The sequence below is a fragment of the Panicum virgatum genome, chromosome 3K (genome assembly GCF_016808335.1).
Source record: "Panicum virgatum strain AP13 chromosome 3K, P.virgatum_v5, whole genome shotgun sequence".
In the NCBI taxonomy this organism is placed as follows: domain Eukaryota; kingdom Viridiplantae; phylum Streptophyta; class Magnoliopsida; order Poales; family Poaceae; genus Panicum; species Panicum virgatum.
Window position 1 is genome coordinate 4,963,781 of NC_053138.1, and position 14,546 is coordinate 4,978,326.

At 48.2% G+C, this 14,546-nt stretch overlaps 1 protein-coding gene across 2 annotated transcripts; it reads right to left on the reverse strand.

Annotated features, from left to right (window-relative positions):
- Window positions 1–549: 549 nt before the first annotated feature.
- Window positions 550–1,891, reverse strand: LOC120696990 (protein TsetseEP-like). Of its 2 annotated transcripts, XM_039980072.1 has the most exons (2): window positions 1,098–1,815; window positions 550–1,049 (listed from the first exon to the last, which is right to left on the reverse strand). In XM_039980072.1, the coding sequence occupies exons 1-2, from the start codon at window positions 1,716–1,718 to the stop codon at window positions 780–782; spliced, it is 891 nt and encodes a 296-aa protein (XP_039836006.1). In that variant the 5' UTR covers window positions 1,719–1,815; the 3' UTR covers window positions 550–779. The 2 variants fall into 2 exon arrangements, with proteins under 2 accessions (XP_039836006.1, XP_039836005.1); XM_039980071.1 differs by having other exon boundaries at window positions 550–1,891.
- Between the last annotated feature and the right edge of the window lie 12,655 nt (window positions 1,892–14,546).

Consider the following 14,546-nt stretch of genomic DNA (forward strand, 5'->3'; position numbering starts at 1 on the left):
ATATAAATCAGAGGCCCTTCTACGGGTTCGTTTCAAAAAAAAAGAAAAAAGATCTATATCCATGTTGTAATCACCTGTCGCATTCGCATTAGTTGAGAAATTGAAGGATTAAAGGATGGATGGAAGCAAAATGAAGTATGTTATGTTGATCCACCATCCATCTTGGGAGGCCATCATGCATTTATGTACAGCGTTGCCACATCAGCTTGAAGAAAAATGAGCGTGAGAGAAAATAGCGGCCGGTGTGGGTCTTGTTTTGATTGACGCTGAAAGATCAAATCGATGGACTGACTGACTAGCTGACTTTATAAACAGTCGAGAGATTTAAAAGTTTAGGACTTTAATCGGATCAAGTAGTTCTTCTCGAATGACATCGTCACGTATTTCTTTCATTTGTTATACCTTTTTGCTTTTTTGGTACTAAAGCAGAATAAACTGTGTCTAGTCATGTACTGCACCTGTGCGTTCTGTCCTTCAGATGCCGTCAAACATGAAACATGTGACAGACACATTAAAGAGCCGTCAGGCCTAAATGCAAAGATAGCGAGAGAACAAGCATGACACAAACAATGTGTAGCAACAAGTCACACGCATGTACAAAGAACAAATCAAGCTGCACTGATAATGTACTCAGCTCAATAAAATGGAAAGAAAGAATAGGTACATCAAGCAGCAGCAAAAGCACCAATCTAGATGCTGCAACTCCGGTCCAGCCAGTTTTATTCAGATACTACCATACTCTTCTGCAACGTCATACAAAATAGCTAGCGGCCACTTCATCAGTTGTCAGCTGCAGGTGGGATGTGAGGTGGGTCTGGCTTCGGTTTGGGCTCGGGCTTAGGATCGGGTTTAGGCTTAGGTTCGGGCTTTGGTTCTGGCTTTGGTTCTGGTTTGGGCTTAGGCTTCGGTTCCGGCTCAGGTTTTGGTTCCGGCTTTGGCTCAGGTTTAGGTTCCGGCTTAGGTTCTGGTTTGGGCTCAGGCTTCGGCTCAGGTTCGGGTTTGGGTTCAGGTTTCGGCTCCGGCTTTGGTTCGGGCTTTGGCTCAGGTTCCGGCTTCGGTTCGGGCTTTGGCTCAGGTTCAGGCTTTGGCTCAGGTTCAGGCTTCGGTTCGGGCTTAGGTTCCGGTTTTGGCTCAGGCTTTGGCGGTTTTGGTTCGGGCTTGGGTTCTGGTTTTGGCTCTGGTTCGGGCTTTGGCTCAGGTTTGGGTTCTGGCTTTGGCTTTGGCTCAGGTTCTGGCTTTGGCTCAGGTTTGGGCTCCGGCTTAGGCTCGGGCAAGGGTTTCGGTTCAGGTTTTGGCTCGGGCATGGGCTTTGGCTCCGGCTTAGGTTCTGGTTTTGGCTTTGGTTCAGGTTTAGGCTCTGGCTTGGGTTTTGGTTTGGGCAGGGGCTTAGGGTGAGGCTCAGGTTTTGGCTCGGGATGTGGCAATGGTTTTGGTTCGGGCTCTGGTTTGGGTTCAGGTTTGGGCTCCGGCTCTGGTTTGGGTTCAGGCTTGGGCTCTGGTTTAGGTTCAGGCTTGGGTTGTGGCAGAGGCTGAGGCTCCGGCAGCGGCTTCTCGGCGGCAGCACGTCCAGGCTTGCGGGCGAAACGCGCGCCGTGACCCAGCCCGACGCCGGCAGCCGCGGCAGCTTCGTCGAAGGCGGTGGCCGCCGCCGCCATGGCCCCCAACAGGAGCACGGCGAGGAGAAGGCAGCAGGGAGAGGAGAGGCGACGCGTCGCCATTGCTGCGCTGCTGCGTGCTCCCGCAAGCTCGCTCGCTGCTTGCTCTCTGTTGCTTTCAGTTCCCCTCTCCAAGGCTACTGATGAGTACTGACCAAGTGGTCGTCTCTGCTGATGGATGAATGGGAAGGTCTGCCGGTGGTCTGGATTTATAGCCGGCGTGAGCCAAGCAGCTCCGGACGCGTGTATGGCTGCCTGCCTAGCTGCTTTATACGCTTGGCCCCGCCGTATCGGCTGTATTTTCAGCGGGTAGCAGTAGCACGTAACTTTCACTTTTACTTTCTGCGTGTTCCAGAGTTAGTCTCAACAGACAACAGCTGCTCTGTTTATTGCAACTGAAATGTCGTTTAAATGAAGTTATTAGGCCAGTTTTGGTGGGAGTTTCATAGACACAGTTATATAGACTGAGAACTAGATAACTGTGTCAGACGAGTTTCATAGTGATGAAACTCTTCTCACATCCCATGAAACTCTAGCCTTATCTCTTCTTGCCATGTCAGCAAAAGTAATAGTATTTAATGTTATGAAACCCTCCATAAAACTCACATTAAGACCGGTCTTAGCTACAGTAGTAAAAGCTGCCAAGTAAAGCTTGGATTGCTGTAAATGCTTACCCCAAGCGGTGGAACAACGTCTGTGACCGTAACTGAGACAATGATGGCTTTTCTCTGCTACAGTACATGGCTGAACGAAATGTTTAGTACGAGTTAATTAAGAGCCAAGTGTTTAGCTCTGTTTTGCTGGACAAATGCTAGAACAGTTCTGTGGGTTTAGCAACTGAAATTCATAAACGAAGCACTTAGTAAAATGCTGCTAGTAAAGCTTGAACGCCTAGCTGTAAATACTTGCTAGAACTGAACTGAAGAGTGGCGGTCCCCTGAAGCATTGTTTGGAAGGAATGAACAGGCATGGTATTCCCGAGTCTTCAGAAAACCGATCACGAGGGGTTGTTTTTTAGCGGGTAGCAGGCTAGCAGCAGGACGGAACTTTCACTTTCTGCTTTCTTCTGCGCGTGCCTGTTTCAAAGGGTTTTTGCTTCCAGCGCATGCTGTATATGCCGCCACGTGTCATGGTAGTCACCACAAATCACACCCGACCGGATCGCTACGTGTAACCTTTTGGTACAGTATTATTATGATAGTATCTATCCAGCTTTGTATCTGACGACGTCCTGCCCTGCCGCCGCTGATGACCGACCAGCAGCTAGATAGAGATCGATCGATACATGGCCTTCCTAGATCAACTGCGGACGTGCATACATGTTCTTCTCTTTGCTTTGACAAAAAAAGCAAGCAAGCTAATAAGAAGATATTTTGTGTTGATGACCAGTGCAAGCCAATGTTTTTCTGTTGACAGGTTGCACGCGAATTGAAAGATCAGGATTCCCTAAGGAAGACGGCACTGTGACAAGATGCATGGTCGTCCTTGCAGCTGCTCAGATTAGATTGTTCTTGTTGTTGTGTGTGTTGGTGAAAGAGTGAAGTGTTCCCTCGTAAGAGAAGACTTAAATGTAATACTAACATCAGTCCCAGGAGGCTGATGACATATTTATTACATCAGATGGTTCATCACCGTACAACTCTATGCAGTAGTGGGCAGAGAAGCGCCACTATCGCGAGGATTACAACCCACACCCACACAACGATATTAATTATAAAAAGGGGGTCATCAGAGTCTTGCGCCATGCAGTATCTCCTGCGGGTGACCCTAATCCACAGGCAAGGCTGGGTGCAGGACGGTACCCCTACTCAGCGTCGTCAGAAACGAAGTCTGGATCTTCCTCTGTAAAAATTAAGAATGGGGTGAGTACAAACGTACTCAGCAAGTCCAACCACACCCACGGAGGAGGAATAAACAGAGTATAATGCACAGGGTAATTCAAGGATAAGGTTAAGGTTTACTTTTGCGGAAAACTAGATTTTATGAAAGGGGTCATTTGAAAGCAAGTATTTCCAAAACCAGTTTTCTTGTACCGAGTAACACGAAGGGTAGAATCACACAGGATCCAAGTTTTAAACTGTTACCGGACTCCTCATCCGCCATAGCACACGGCACAACTGCCGGACACATTTCCGAAACAACTCACGCTTACCCATCCCAAAATAAACACTAGTTATGTGACCACACCGTAACTCGCCCAGTGTCGTGAGCACGGCTATTCGAATAGGTTTTAACTCTGCAGATCCCAACAAAGCCATTACCCACCTTAGCTAGACCCGACTAGCCATCACGGGTTGCACCAAGGGGTCATTGACCTATCACAGAGGTTTTAACCGGGGCGTAAGTCACACAGAGCTAATCCCTTCTCCTTGATCACCCGTTGCTCTCAGCTCTCCTGATGGCTATCAGACTAACTAGTGGGGTTTATGCTAAGCCGTTGCCCATTCAACGGTCGAGTGGTTTGCACGATAGTGGAGTTAGGTAAGATAACACACCAACTCGGTCCTTAGTGGTGACAAGATGGATATCTCCCTTCCTTGTTCCGTCACACAGGCACGAGCACACCAAACGGCAAATCACACAGAAATGCCATCCCGTCTAAACTCATCTTTCAAAATTTCACATTTTTTCCCTTCCCACACACTCACACATTTTCCTTTATAAAACAAATTGTATTGAGTTTAAGGTCCTAAACGTTCTAATAGCGATTAACGTCCAAACAAAATATATTTAGACATTAATCTAGGTGGTCAAGGAACAGTTATAACAAATCAAGGGGTGACTATCCAATCATGTTTTCGGCTGGCAAAACATATGCAATTTTCTAAAACATGCCAATATGTTGTGTTTATAAAAATTAGGACAAAAGCATGCATCAAAGGATGGGATTGAACTTGCCGTCTTCAAATCCTTCCGGGGGTTCCTGATTGAAGCGCTGTCCTTCGGGCTCGGGGTCGCAGAACTAGTCCTCGTTCGCTTGCTCGTAGTACTACTCGTCGACAGGCTCTCCTTCGTTCACACCGTGATCCACGACACATTCAAACAAGCACACAATCAAGAAAAAGAAATAAAAGCTTTATCGTTGAGCTCAAATCGGAAATGATTGAGATATGTAGATAGAAGTAACATTTTTGGGCGATTTCCTAATGGCATGGCCAAAACTATGTTATGAGAGGCGTGGTAAAGTTTCGGATCGATCGGGGGTTGTTTGGCACATAAAATGTTAGGTCCGAGAGGGGTTCAGGGCAAAACCGGAACTCAAGGGCCTATTTATAAATATTTCTGGGAATGGAGGGGCTTGATTGTAATTTCTAGAAATATTCGGGTCATACTGAAAAGGTGTAGGGGTTTATTTAAAATTAATTATATATGGTGGGGGGTTTGTTTGCAAAAAGGGAAAACAGGAAGGGTCTTTTTTGGAAAAGGGGTTATAAAGGGTGGGGTCCTTTAGTAAATAGAGGGAAGGTGTGGGGGTTTTGGGCAAAAGCCCCTTTTCCTTCCTCTCCCCATGCTGGAAAACAGGGGAGGGGGAGGCGCGACGCCGGCGGCGCTTGAGGCCGGCGGCCTGGCCTCGGTGGCGTTTCGGGAGGAGGGGGAAAAGAGAGAGGAGGAGGTGGGGGTCCGATTCCCCTACCTAGCTCGGGCTGGGGTGGAGCAGGGAGGTGGGGCGACGAGAGCGGGCGGCGGTGGGTGGAGGTGGTCGTGGCGGCGGCGCTGCAAGGCCAGGAAGGGCGCGTGCGGGAGCTGGGCGGGTTCGTGGAGGAGCGGAGGCGCGTGGAGGGCGTATTTATAGCTGAGGAATAGCAGTGGCGAGGCGGTGGAGGGGAGGAGCAGGCGGTGGCGGCCGGCGAGCGGCGCGGCGAGCCTTAATGGCGTTCGGCCACGTTCGCTCGTCGCGGAGCGGCGTGCAGGCGGCGAAGCCGGCGCAGGGGTGACGGGACATGAGCGGCAGCAGTAACGAGCACAAGGAGGTGGCAGCGGCGGCGTGGGGCTCGGCGTGCAGGGCGGCGCCGTTGCTAGACGACTGCGGCGCGGCGAGCGCACGTGGGAGCAGTACGTGGGCGGGCCCGGGAGCAGGACGAGCGGGACCGGGGGCGGCTGGCGTCGAGCCACAAGTGGCGAGCGGCACGGCGGGCAGCGCGAGTCGTGTGGCGCACGCGTGCGTGTGCGCGTGGAGCGCGTGGGCGGCCGTGGCGTGGCGCGGGCGTCGCGGCGGGCGGCGCGGCGGGTGGAGCACGCGTGCGCGTGGGCGCGTGCAGCAGTGCTCGCGCAGTGGGGCAGCAGGCGTGGCGGGCGCGCGGGCCAGGGGAGCACGGCGCGCGGGGCGAGCGAGCAGGGGCCGGGGCGTGCGCGCATGGAGGCGGCCGGCGGCATGCCGAGCGCCGCGTGCGTGCGCACGGGCAGGTCGGGGGCGGCGCGCGCGCACAGGAAGGCGAGGCGCGCGGGCTGGGCAGGCGGGGTCGGGCGCGAGCGCCGGCCGAGCAGCCTGCTCGGAGACGTGCGGGAGTGGGGCAGAGGAGGGAGAAGGAGGGAAAAAGAAAAAGAAAAAGAAAAGGGGGGAAAAAGAAAAGAGAGAGAGAAAAAGAAAGAGAGAGGAAGAGGGAGGGGGATCGCGCAGGCGCCGATCGCAGCGGGCGGTCGCGCGTGGGCGACAGGCCGCCGGGCGGCGCGGGATGGGAAAAGAGAGATGTGTACGATCGGCGGAGAAAAAGAAAAAATGGTACGACGATGGGAATCGGGTGTCGGGAGGGCGAAAATTTTTCTGGTTAGAGTTAAATGAGCTCAGCGATAAAAATAGTTTTGAAAAAGAAATATTTTAACTCGTGATTTAATTTGGTAGATTTTTTAGATGTCACAAAGAGTTGCAAGGCTGCTAGCTGTGGAAGGGTGAGGGTGATGAGACTTTGATTTGCTGCGTGAGCAACGGACAAGTGTCTATGCACACCGGTTATTGCCAACCAGGGTTGAAAACCTCTGCGAGACTCTCTAGAGTCTAGACTGATCATGTTCAACAGTGGACAACATGGCTAACTGTTTTAGGTGCTTCTGTTTTATTATGACCATCTCAAGGTTGATGTCTCTGTCTGCCACTGCTAGCTCCAGGATCAGCGATGTGTGGCTGCAGGGCATCGATGCCCAGTCGTGGAAAGACAAGGTGGTGGGGGTGGCGACCCGACCATGTTGACGCCTCGTGCAGCGCTCGGCGTACGGATCGGTGGATTATTGGATTCATCGTCATCCCCCTTCTTAGAGCAAGGCCAATAGAGCCACAAGCCGCTCGGCTGTTGCACTGTTTGCGCGCGGGTGAATAGTAAATAAACAGTACAACAGTACAATGAACAGTGGAGAAACAGTAGCCGAACAGTGGATGGTTCTCTCTTAAACCTCAGACGTGCAGTGATGTGGCGGGCGATTCACCCGTTGCTGTACCTGCTCTTAGCGCTTGTTCCGATCGACGGAGGAGATATGTCCTTTTCTCATTGGACCTTTACCCCATCCGCCGACCCGATCGACGTCGACAACGACCTTCCAACCACCGGCCTGTCGCTAGCATTGCACAGCTTCAGCTCTATCGTCGTCCCCTCCTCTTCTCTCCACGAGCCTTGTTTGCTCCTGGTTATTTATTTCCTCGCTCCGTTTCAGAAATAATGGGCGCAAGCAAAATGCAAAAAGAAGGCTTCTTTAGTTTTAGGGAAAAGATCACTTTATACCCTCGAGCTACTTTAAAAATCTGATTTTTAACTTTCAACTACAAAACCGGACAAATTTAACCCTGATTGTGTGGTTTCAAAAGCGGTTTTGTATTTTTCTTTAAAAGAATAAAAAATTCCACTTATATCTAAAAATCACGGCAGGACCTAGACACGGAGGTTTAGGAAGTAGTGCATGACATCATTAACTGGTATCATTTTAAATTACGAAAATATGAAATGGATACCAAATTTTTTTACAAAAAATGTAGCCTAACTATTGTTGATCTATTTTAATCTTACTTATTCAGAGGTACAACTACAAGCAAACAAATACAAGGAATATGGAAAAAATTGGATCCGAATAACTCAGAAGTAGAGTGCCAATAGATTGGTTACATTTCAAAAAAATTGGTAATAGTTCATATTTTTATAATTTAAAATAAATTATTTATGAACTTTTAGTTTAAATGTGCCACCCTAAAGGCCAGGCTAAATTTATCCGGTTTCAACAACTAGATGGTTTCTGTTATCCAATTTTTTAGTTGAAGGTTGAAAATTAGATATTTTTTTAAGTTGAAGGTTGCAAACTGAAATATTCCCTAGTTTCTATTTATTTTGGAACAATCAATTGACTGTAATGGTGTAATCTTTCTGTCCAACAGCAGGAGACATGAAAAGGAGGGGAAATGGAAGCAGTGGAGGAGGCAGAAGAAGTCTGTCGGTCTTCTTTTTCTTTTTTAAGAAAACTTTTGTCGGTCTTATTATGCCGATCTCCCCTGTTTTGTGGATGATGAGCTTCACGGGGGATGATGGTTGATGGATGAGTAGGGTTGGTTGGGGAGGAAATTAATCATATTCGGGTGAAGCTGGGGTCTGTTCATATGTACACGTCGGATAGCGAAAAGGCCGTGAGTGGGCCCCTGTGGGCCCACCTCTCCTGCTTTTCATTTCTTCCTTTTGTCCACCTGTCACATGCACGTCGCTTTAGCAAAGGAGATCTCGATCGATCGATGTATAGATCCTCTAATTTGCGGCCCTGACAATCCAAGGGATCAAGATGGCAGCCGTGTGCCGTGATGAACATTTCGACTCCAAGGCCCGGCGCTAGCTAGCTAGCTGGTCTCGATCCATCCATCGCCACGTGGCTCAATTAAGTTGAATAATGGCAATGCGCGTGCAGTTTAGTCAAGGGTAGTTTCTTTCTTGCCCCAACTAATCAAACTTTTGATTCCATTTTTTCCCTCCTTTTGCTTTGACAACAAGGTCGGGATTGTTGCCCACTTTGCCCATGACCGAGTAATTATATTGACCAGGGTGTACTGTACAGTACAATTAGTATTTCTTAGGATTATACGTGTGTGGCCACGATCAGTTATTACCTGGCCGGCAAGCGAGCAAGGTCGTCCTCCACTTATTAGAGCATGTACAACAGTTTAGACAATTTTACTGTCTATATTTAAAATACACATACAGCTTTACAACAATTTAGACAATTTTCTTTCTATTTAACTGTCTATGTGATGTTTAATATGTACTCTAATTGATGTTGTTTTGCATGTAAGAACAAGCCAGAGCAGTAGATGAGATAATGACAGCAACATACTCTTTTCTCATTTAATGATGAACATATCAGCTCATTTGGCTTACGTGGACTTATATAGACGGCTGCTGACTTGCTGTCTAACTGTTATACATGCCCTTAGGACTTCCTCTTCCACCAATAAAAGGGCCAGCGCGTAGTTGGTTGGTTGGTTCTTATTAACTTCCAGTGCATCAAAAAAATGTTCATTTAACTTGTGGTAATTGACAATGTGTTTGATAAATAATTGACACATTTGATCCCTTTATCTAAATTTTCCAAATTATTTGCCGATCCTAAGTCTGAGTTCCACGTCATTTGTTGGTGTGAGGATCAGACTTAAGTACGTACTCAACCGGCCGCGGGACCCTCCAACTCTGGAGGAAAGAAACAGACCATCATCTTAACTAGCTAGTGTGCATGTTTATGCACGTGATGGGAAAGCAAGCAAAATGAATTCCTACCCAATATATATAATGGGACCAATTAGCAAATTGCTTTTTTCCTATGATTTTATCCATGTTGATTATTCTTGCCTCTGTCGGCGGTATGTTCACCCTTAGGAAAATTTTATTTTCCAGTAGTGATGCTGGTCGCGGCATTATTGCGGGATTGGTGGTGATGGGGAGCACACAGAGAAGCTATGATGGTAGTGCTGGCACAGGAGTGCAGCCGTGCAGGCGTAGTAGGGCGCGGGATAGATGAGCGAGGAGGAGAGCACATGGAACGAGTAGTCAATCCATCTGGTTTTTTTTTCTTCTAATAATTGAGGTAGTAAAACACTAAAACTATGAGAAAAAAGTGACTTCAAAACCTCCGTTTGTAGAAGTAGAACTACTACTACTTAGACTCGTTTTGCGTAGTTCAAAATGGCTGTTTATAAATGGTTTATTTTGAAGTCTGAAGACTAATTGGAGACATTATATTCAGGCTGATAACTGTGTAGTCGTCATCTCAAAGTGCAGTAGTTGCTTGTGTAAAACTTATTGTGAAGACCTAGGCCCTGTGTGGCAGGGCTCCACGAGCGGCTCCGGTCAGAGCCCTGCCAAACGCGCGTTTTGCCTGCAACTGTTGCTGCCCCGCCTCCTCCAGCGCCAGCCTCTGCCACCGCTCGAGCCCCGCCGCGCGCGCCGCTGCTGCCCCGTCGTGTTTTGGCCGCCGCTCTCTGCTCCAACCGCCTCGCCCGCCTGCTGCGCAGGGGATGGGGTCCAGGGAGCAGGGGAGCCCAATCCCGCCGGAACGCTCGCCCGCCCGTGCCTCCGCCGGATATGGCCGTCCAAGCTCGAGCCCCGCGGTCGGAGACACGCGTGGGCGGCGGTGCTGGAGCCCACAGCCACCGCGACCGGCGCGGGGCAGCTCGACGGGGTGGAGGGAGGAGGGTGAGGGAGGGGAGCTCGAGCCCTGCGCCTCGCGGCTCGACGCAGCAGAGGGTGGAGGGATGGAGGGGGAGCTCGCCGTGAGGGAGGAAGAGGGGCACGCGGTGGGGAGATCAAGGCTGGCCGAGCTCTGCTCGGGGCCATGGCCCGCCCGGCGGCTTGCTCCGCCCGCCCGCCGACCACTGCCTGCTCCGCCTGGAGGCGGGGGCTGAGGTGTTCGGCGTCGTGGAAGAGGAGGAGGTGTCCGACGTCTCGCATCTAAATGGATAAGGAGGAGAGGGGAAAAAGAAAACGGGAGAGAAAATGAAAAGCAGAGGGAAAATAAGAAGGAAAAAAGAAAATACAAGGAATGGTAATTTAGATATTTTATCACTCAATCCAATAAATGAAGATGTTTTGCCAAATATTTTTTCAAAACGGCTCCAACTAGAAAAGCCGCTCCATCAGAAGAGTTAGAGTCGAATTTGTTTCTGAAGAAGCCGAAGCCCTACCAAACAGACCCTAGATAGCTTCACGAAGGCAGCTCTAGAAGGTTTCAGCGGGGTGCTTCTCTGCAGCAGCCATCGTTGTCGCGGCGGGATGGAGGAGGCGACGCGACGAGACCCGACCCGACCGTGTTCACACGTCACTCTAAGCAGCGGCGGTTGGGGAGGAGTACGGTACGGCCGCAGTAATCCATTCATTATTCCCCGATAGAGATGATACAGCAGCTACTATTTTTCTTCTTTTTTTTTAATATATGATGGAGCGACAGCTGATGGCAAATGTCTGTAGCGGCTTTAATTCGAATCGGAGTAATATAAATAATGTACAGATAATTTTTTGTTTTACTATTTTTCGACGGAAATTTTTAAATATACAACTTTAGACATGCCAAATGATCGAAATATTCAAAAAAAAATCTACTGGTATTAATTCAAAGTTTAAGCATGATTATTCCAAACGGTACATCTTTATGGCCGGAGCTCTCAACTTAACTGCATCGCAAGAAGATATAAAGCAATTACTTCTATAATACACATTACAAGAAGAAACGATCGATACACGTACAGCACAGCTATGCATCAAGCCGTCGCTTTTCCTTTGGATCCGGGCGGTCACAGCGCAAGAAGGCAAAGGAACTTCCTTGTCTAGACGGATCTCCAATGACTCTTTCCGACGACATTGATAGCTACCTTCCAACCTCCTTTGGCCCTACAGGAAGGAGCTTAACAAGATGCACACTTCTTCAGTGCCCATCACCCTAGCCACACTAGCAGTACTAGCCTACGGCCCGGCATTTTCCTCGCGCCTTCTCTTTCATTTCAAACCCTCCTTGGCTTCACTTGAAACAGAAAGGAAGAAACCAAAAGATATGTACCGGCTTCGAAAGGTACAAGATTCTGTCGCTAACATTTTTTCCCCACATTTTAGTTGATCAAAATTATACCACCCGTCTAGCAGTTTATATATTCGCTATATCTTTGTTGGCTTGTCAGTACAAGGTTACTAGAGGGAATTTTTTTTATTTAGTATCCAGATGCGCACATACACGCATGCACACGCTTCATATACTAACATCGTTCGGATTTAACCGTGGGCAGATTACCCAAAACCCGAAGTCCGAACCGGAAAAACTTGAACTCGTACTCGAAAAATCCGAACTCGAATAACCCGAACACTAATTCGGGTCCGACCCCCAGTACCCGAAATTATTACGGGTAATTCGAGTTTCAAACCACAGTACTCGAACTACCCGAAAACCCGAACAACAGCCCAGCCCAACTAATTTTCAGTCAGCCCAGCCCACCAAACCACCTTATCTTGCCATCTTTCCCATTCCTAACCCTAGCCCCCATGCAAGCCGCCGCCTCCTCGCGACCTCGCCCCACCTCCACCCCCACCCTCGGCACCCGAGTCCCTACGCCCCCGCCCCCGCGGGTGCAGTCCGCGCCACCGCCGCCCGCTCCCGCCGATCTCCGCATCCTCGTCGGCCTGACGCCCCGCCCTCGCCGAGCCGCCGATGCCCTCGTCCCCGTTGATCCCGCCCCCTCTGGTCTCCGCGTCGCTGGCCGAGCCGCCACCGCTGCTTCTGCTCGACCGCCGATCTCATGCCGCGGTGGATCAGTTCATTGAAATCGGGTAGTTCGGGGTTACCTAAACCCGGATTTTTTGGTACCTGAAATGTCGAGTTTTCATTTTTTTGGGGGGTAAATTTTGGGTAACAATTCTCAAAATTTGAAATTTCAAAAATCCAAAAAATCCGACCCGAAATTTTCAGGTTACCTGAATGCCCACCCTTAATCCTGGGGTAGATATGAGCACATGTTCGCTAGTTGATGATCCACTCTGTTCTGCTGGCTATGGCTGATGGCTGGTGCTGATTTGCTGTGAGAGAAAAGTTGCAGTGGCTAGAACTGATTTGATGTGAGAGAAAAGTATTGACCAACGAGTGAACTCGGTTGAACGTTTATGTTTTACGAGGATTGATGACAAAATTTCGTTTTCTCTTTCCGTGAGGGTGACAGAGAGATAAAAAGCAGCAAGCAGCAAAGGCATCAGAAAGAAGCAGCCACGAGCGTTCCTTCATCGTCTCCATCACCCGGCGGCCTGCTGCGATGGTATGAGTCCTGCAGATCACCTGTGCGGCATGTCGTGTCGATCATGACACGATTAGGCTAGCCTACCCTTAATGACATACGCGTGCACTTTAATTAATTCAGTCAAGAGAGTCGTTCCGTGCTGTCGTGTCAAAGTTAGTGAATCATGGCGACGCGGCAACAAGTTCCTTCTCCCCTTCAAGAGGAAGAAGAAATGCCAGAGTTTTTCATTAAAAACGATTGAGACGCCCCAGTCCTAGTTACTCCTAGTAAAGGTGAAGTCAAGCCTGCCTGACAGGAGATTCTAGTCACTTGTGCGTCATAAACATGAACATATATTTCGCAAAAAAAAAAAACTTGAACATATGTTTATGCTCCATCAGATGGGATTACGGCCAGCTGAAACTCTTTTAACTTTGACACGAATGTATAAACAAAAACAACTTCATGCAGATAGTAAGTATGTTGACGACAACACAAGTTTGTTTTTTAAAAAAAAGGATGGCGAGATGGATAAATGATGGCGGTATGAAACATTATTGAAGAACCTACCATCCACCACCCCCTTTTTTTTTGAGCAGATGGGCCCAGGAAGGCGGACGGCCCATGAAACGTTCTTGTTCCCATTTTTCTTCAGAGCAGCGCCGCTTGCCCCAGGGGACAAAATGTCTTTAGCCCATAAACCCAACGAACAGTCTAATTTGACACAGATCAACATTTTGAAAAAAAAAAGAAGAGAAAAAAAGTCAACATTCAATCCAGCCTATTTCAACATTTTTGAACCTCGATTCCACAACGTATGAAATCTAAGTTAATATTTTGAACAAACTAGCCCTCCGTACTCAAATGTAAGTCATCCTATAGTTTTTAGGACAGATTATGGTTGTGCTTTAAAGACTCTCCTGCCCCTAATTATTAAGCATTGAGAATGTGCTAATTAAACTAACATATCTTTTTCCATGCACCTCCCCAAATGTTCCTCCCCCTATATAGTTGCATGCACATTTTTCTATTGAAAAAGACACAAAAACAATGTACAATTAAGATGGTTGGGTCTACTCTCAGTCTAGAATAACTTATATTTGAGAACAAATTTTGAATTCGGCTGGTTGCAGATCCAGGACCGATCACAGAAAAGCATGCTACTGATTCAAGGCCCAGATTTTTTACGGCGTGCTGGAACACGCTAGCCAATTTATCCGAATTAGGCGTGCACTTTAATCGGGACTCGTCTTTTTAATTATTATTATTTTGAAGGAGGAACATGAAAACTCCAAGGTCAAGAATTTTCTTTGTGTACATAGAGAAAGCAGTGATCGAGACATGGATCCAACATTTAATTAACAACTTTCTTAATTACACATTACAACTCAGACACTCACAAAGCACACACTCACACTCTATGAATATACGTATCCAATCCTACGACTTTGAATATTTTTTAAAATTGAGCCAGTAAAATCTCGAAATTGACAAAATTATCACAGTTGTCTCGCTGTCAATAGAATCGTTGCTTACCACTGAATGCACTATGCCATTAAATTCTAAAATATTCATTCATATAGAGAGTTAAATCTAGAACACAAGGTACTCGTGAATGCCATGTCGCCTGCCAGCCGGCTTGAGAGTTGAGAGAAGACGGGCCAGCCATGTCACACATACCA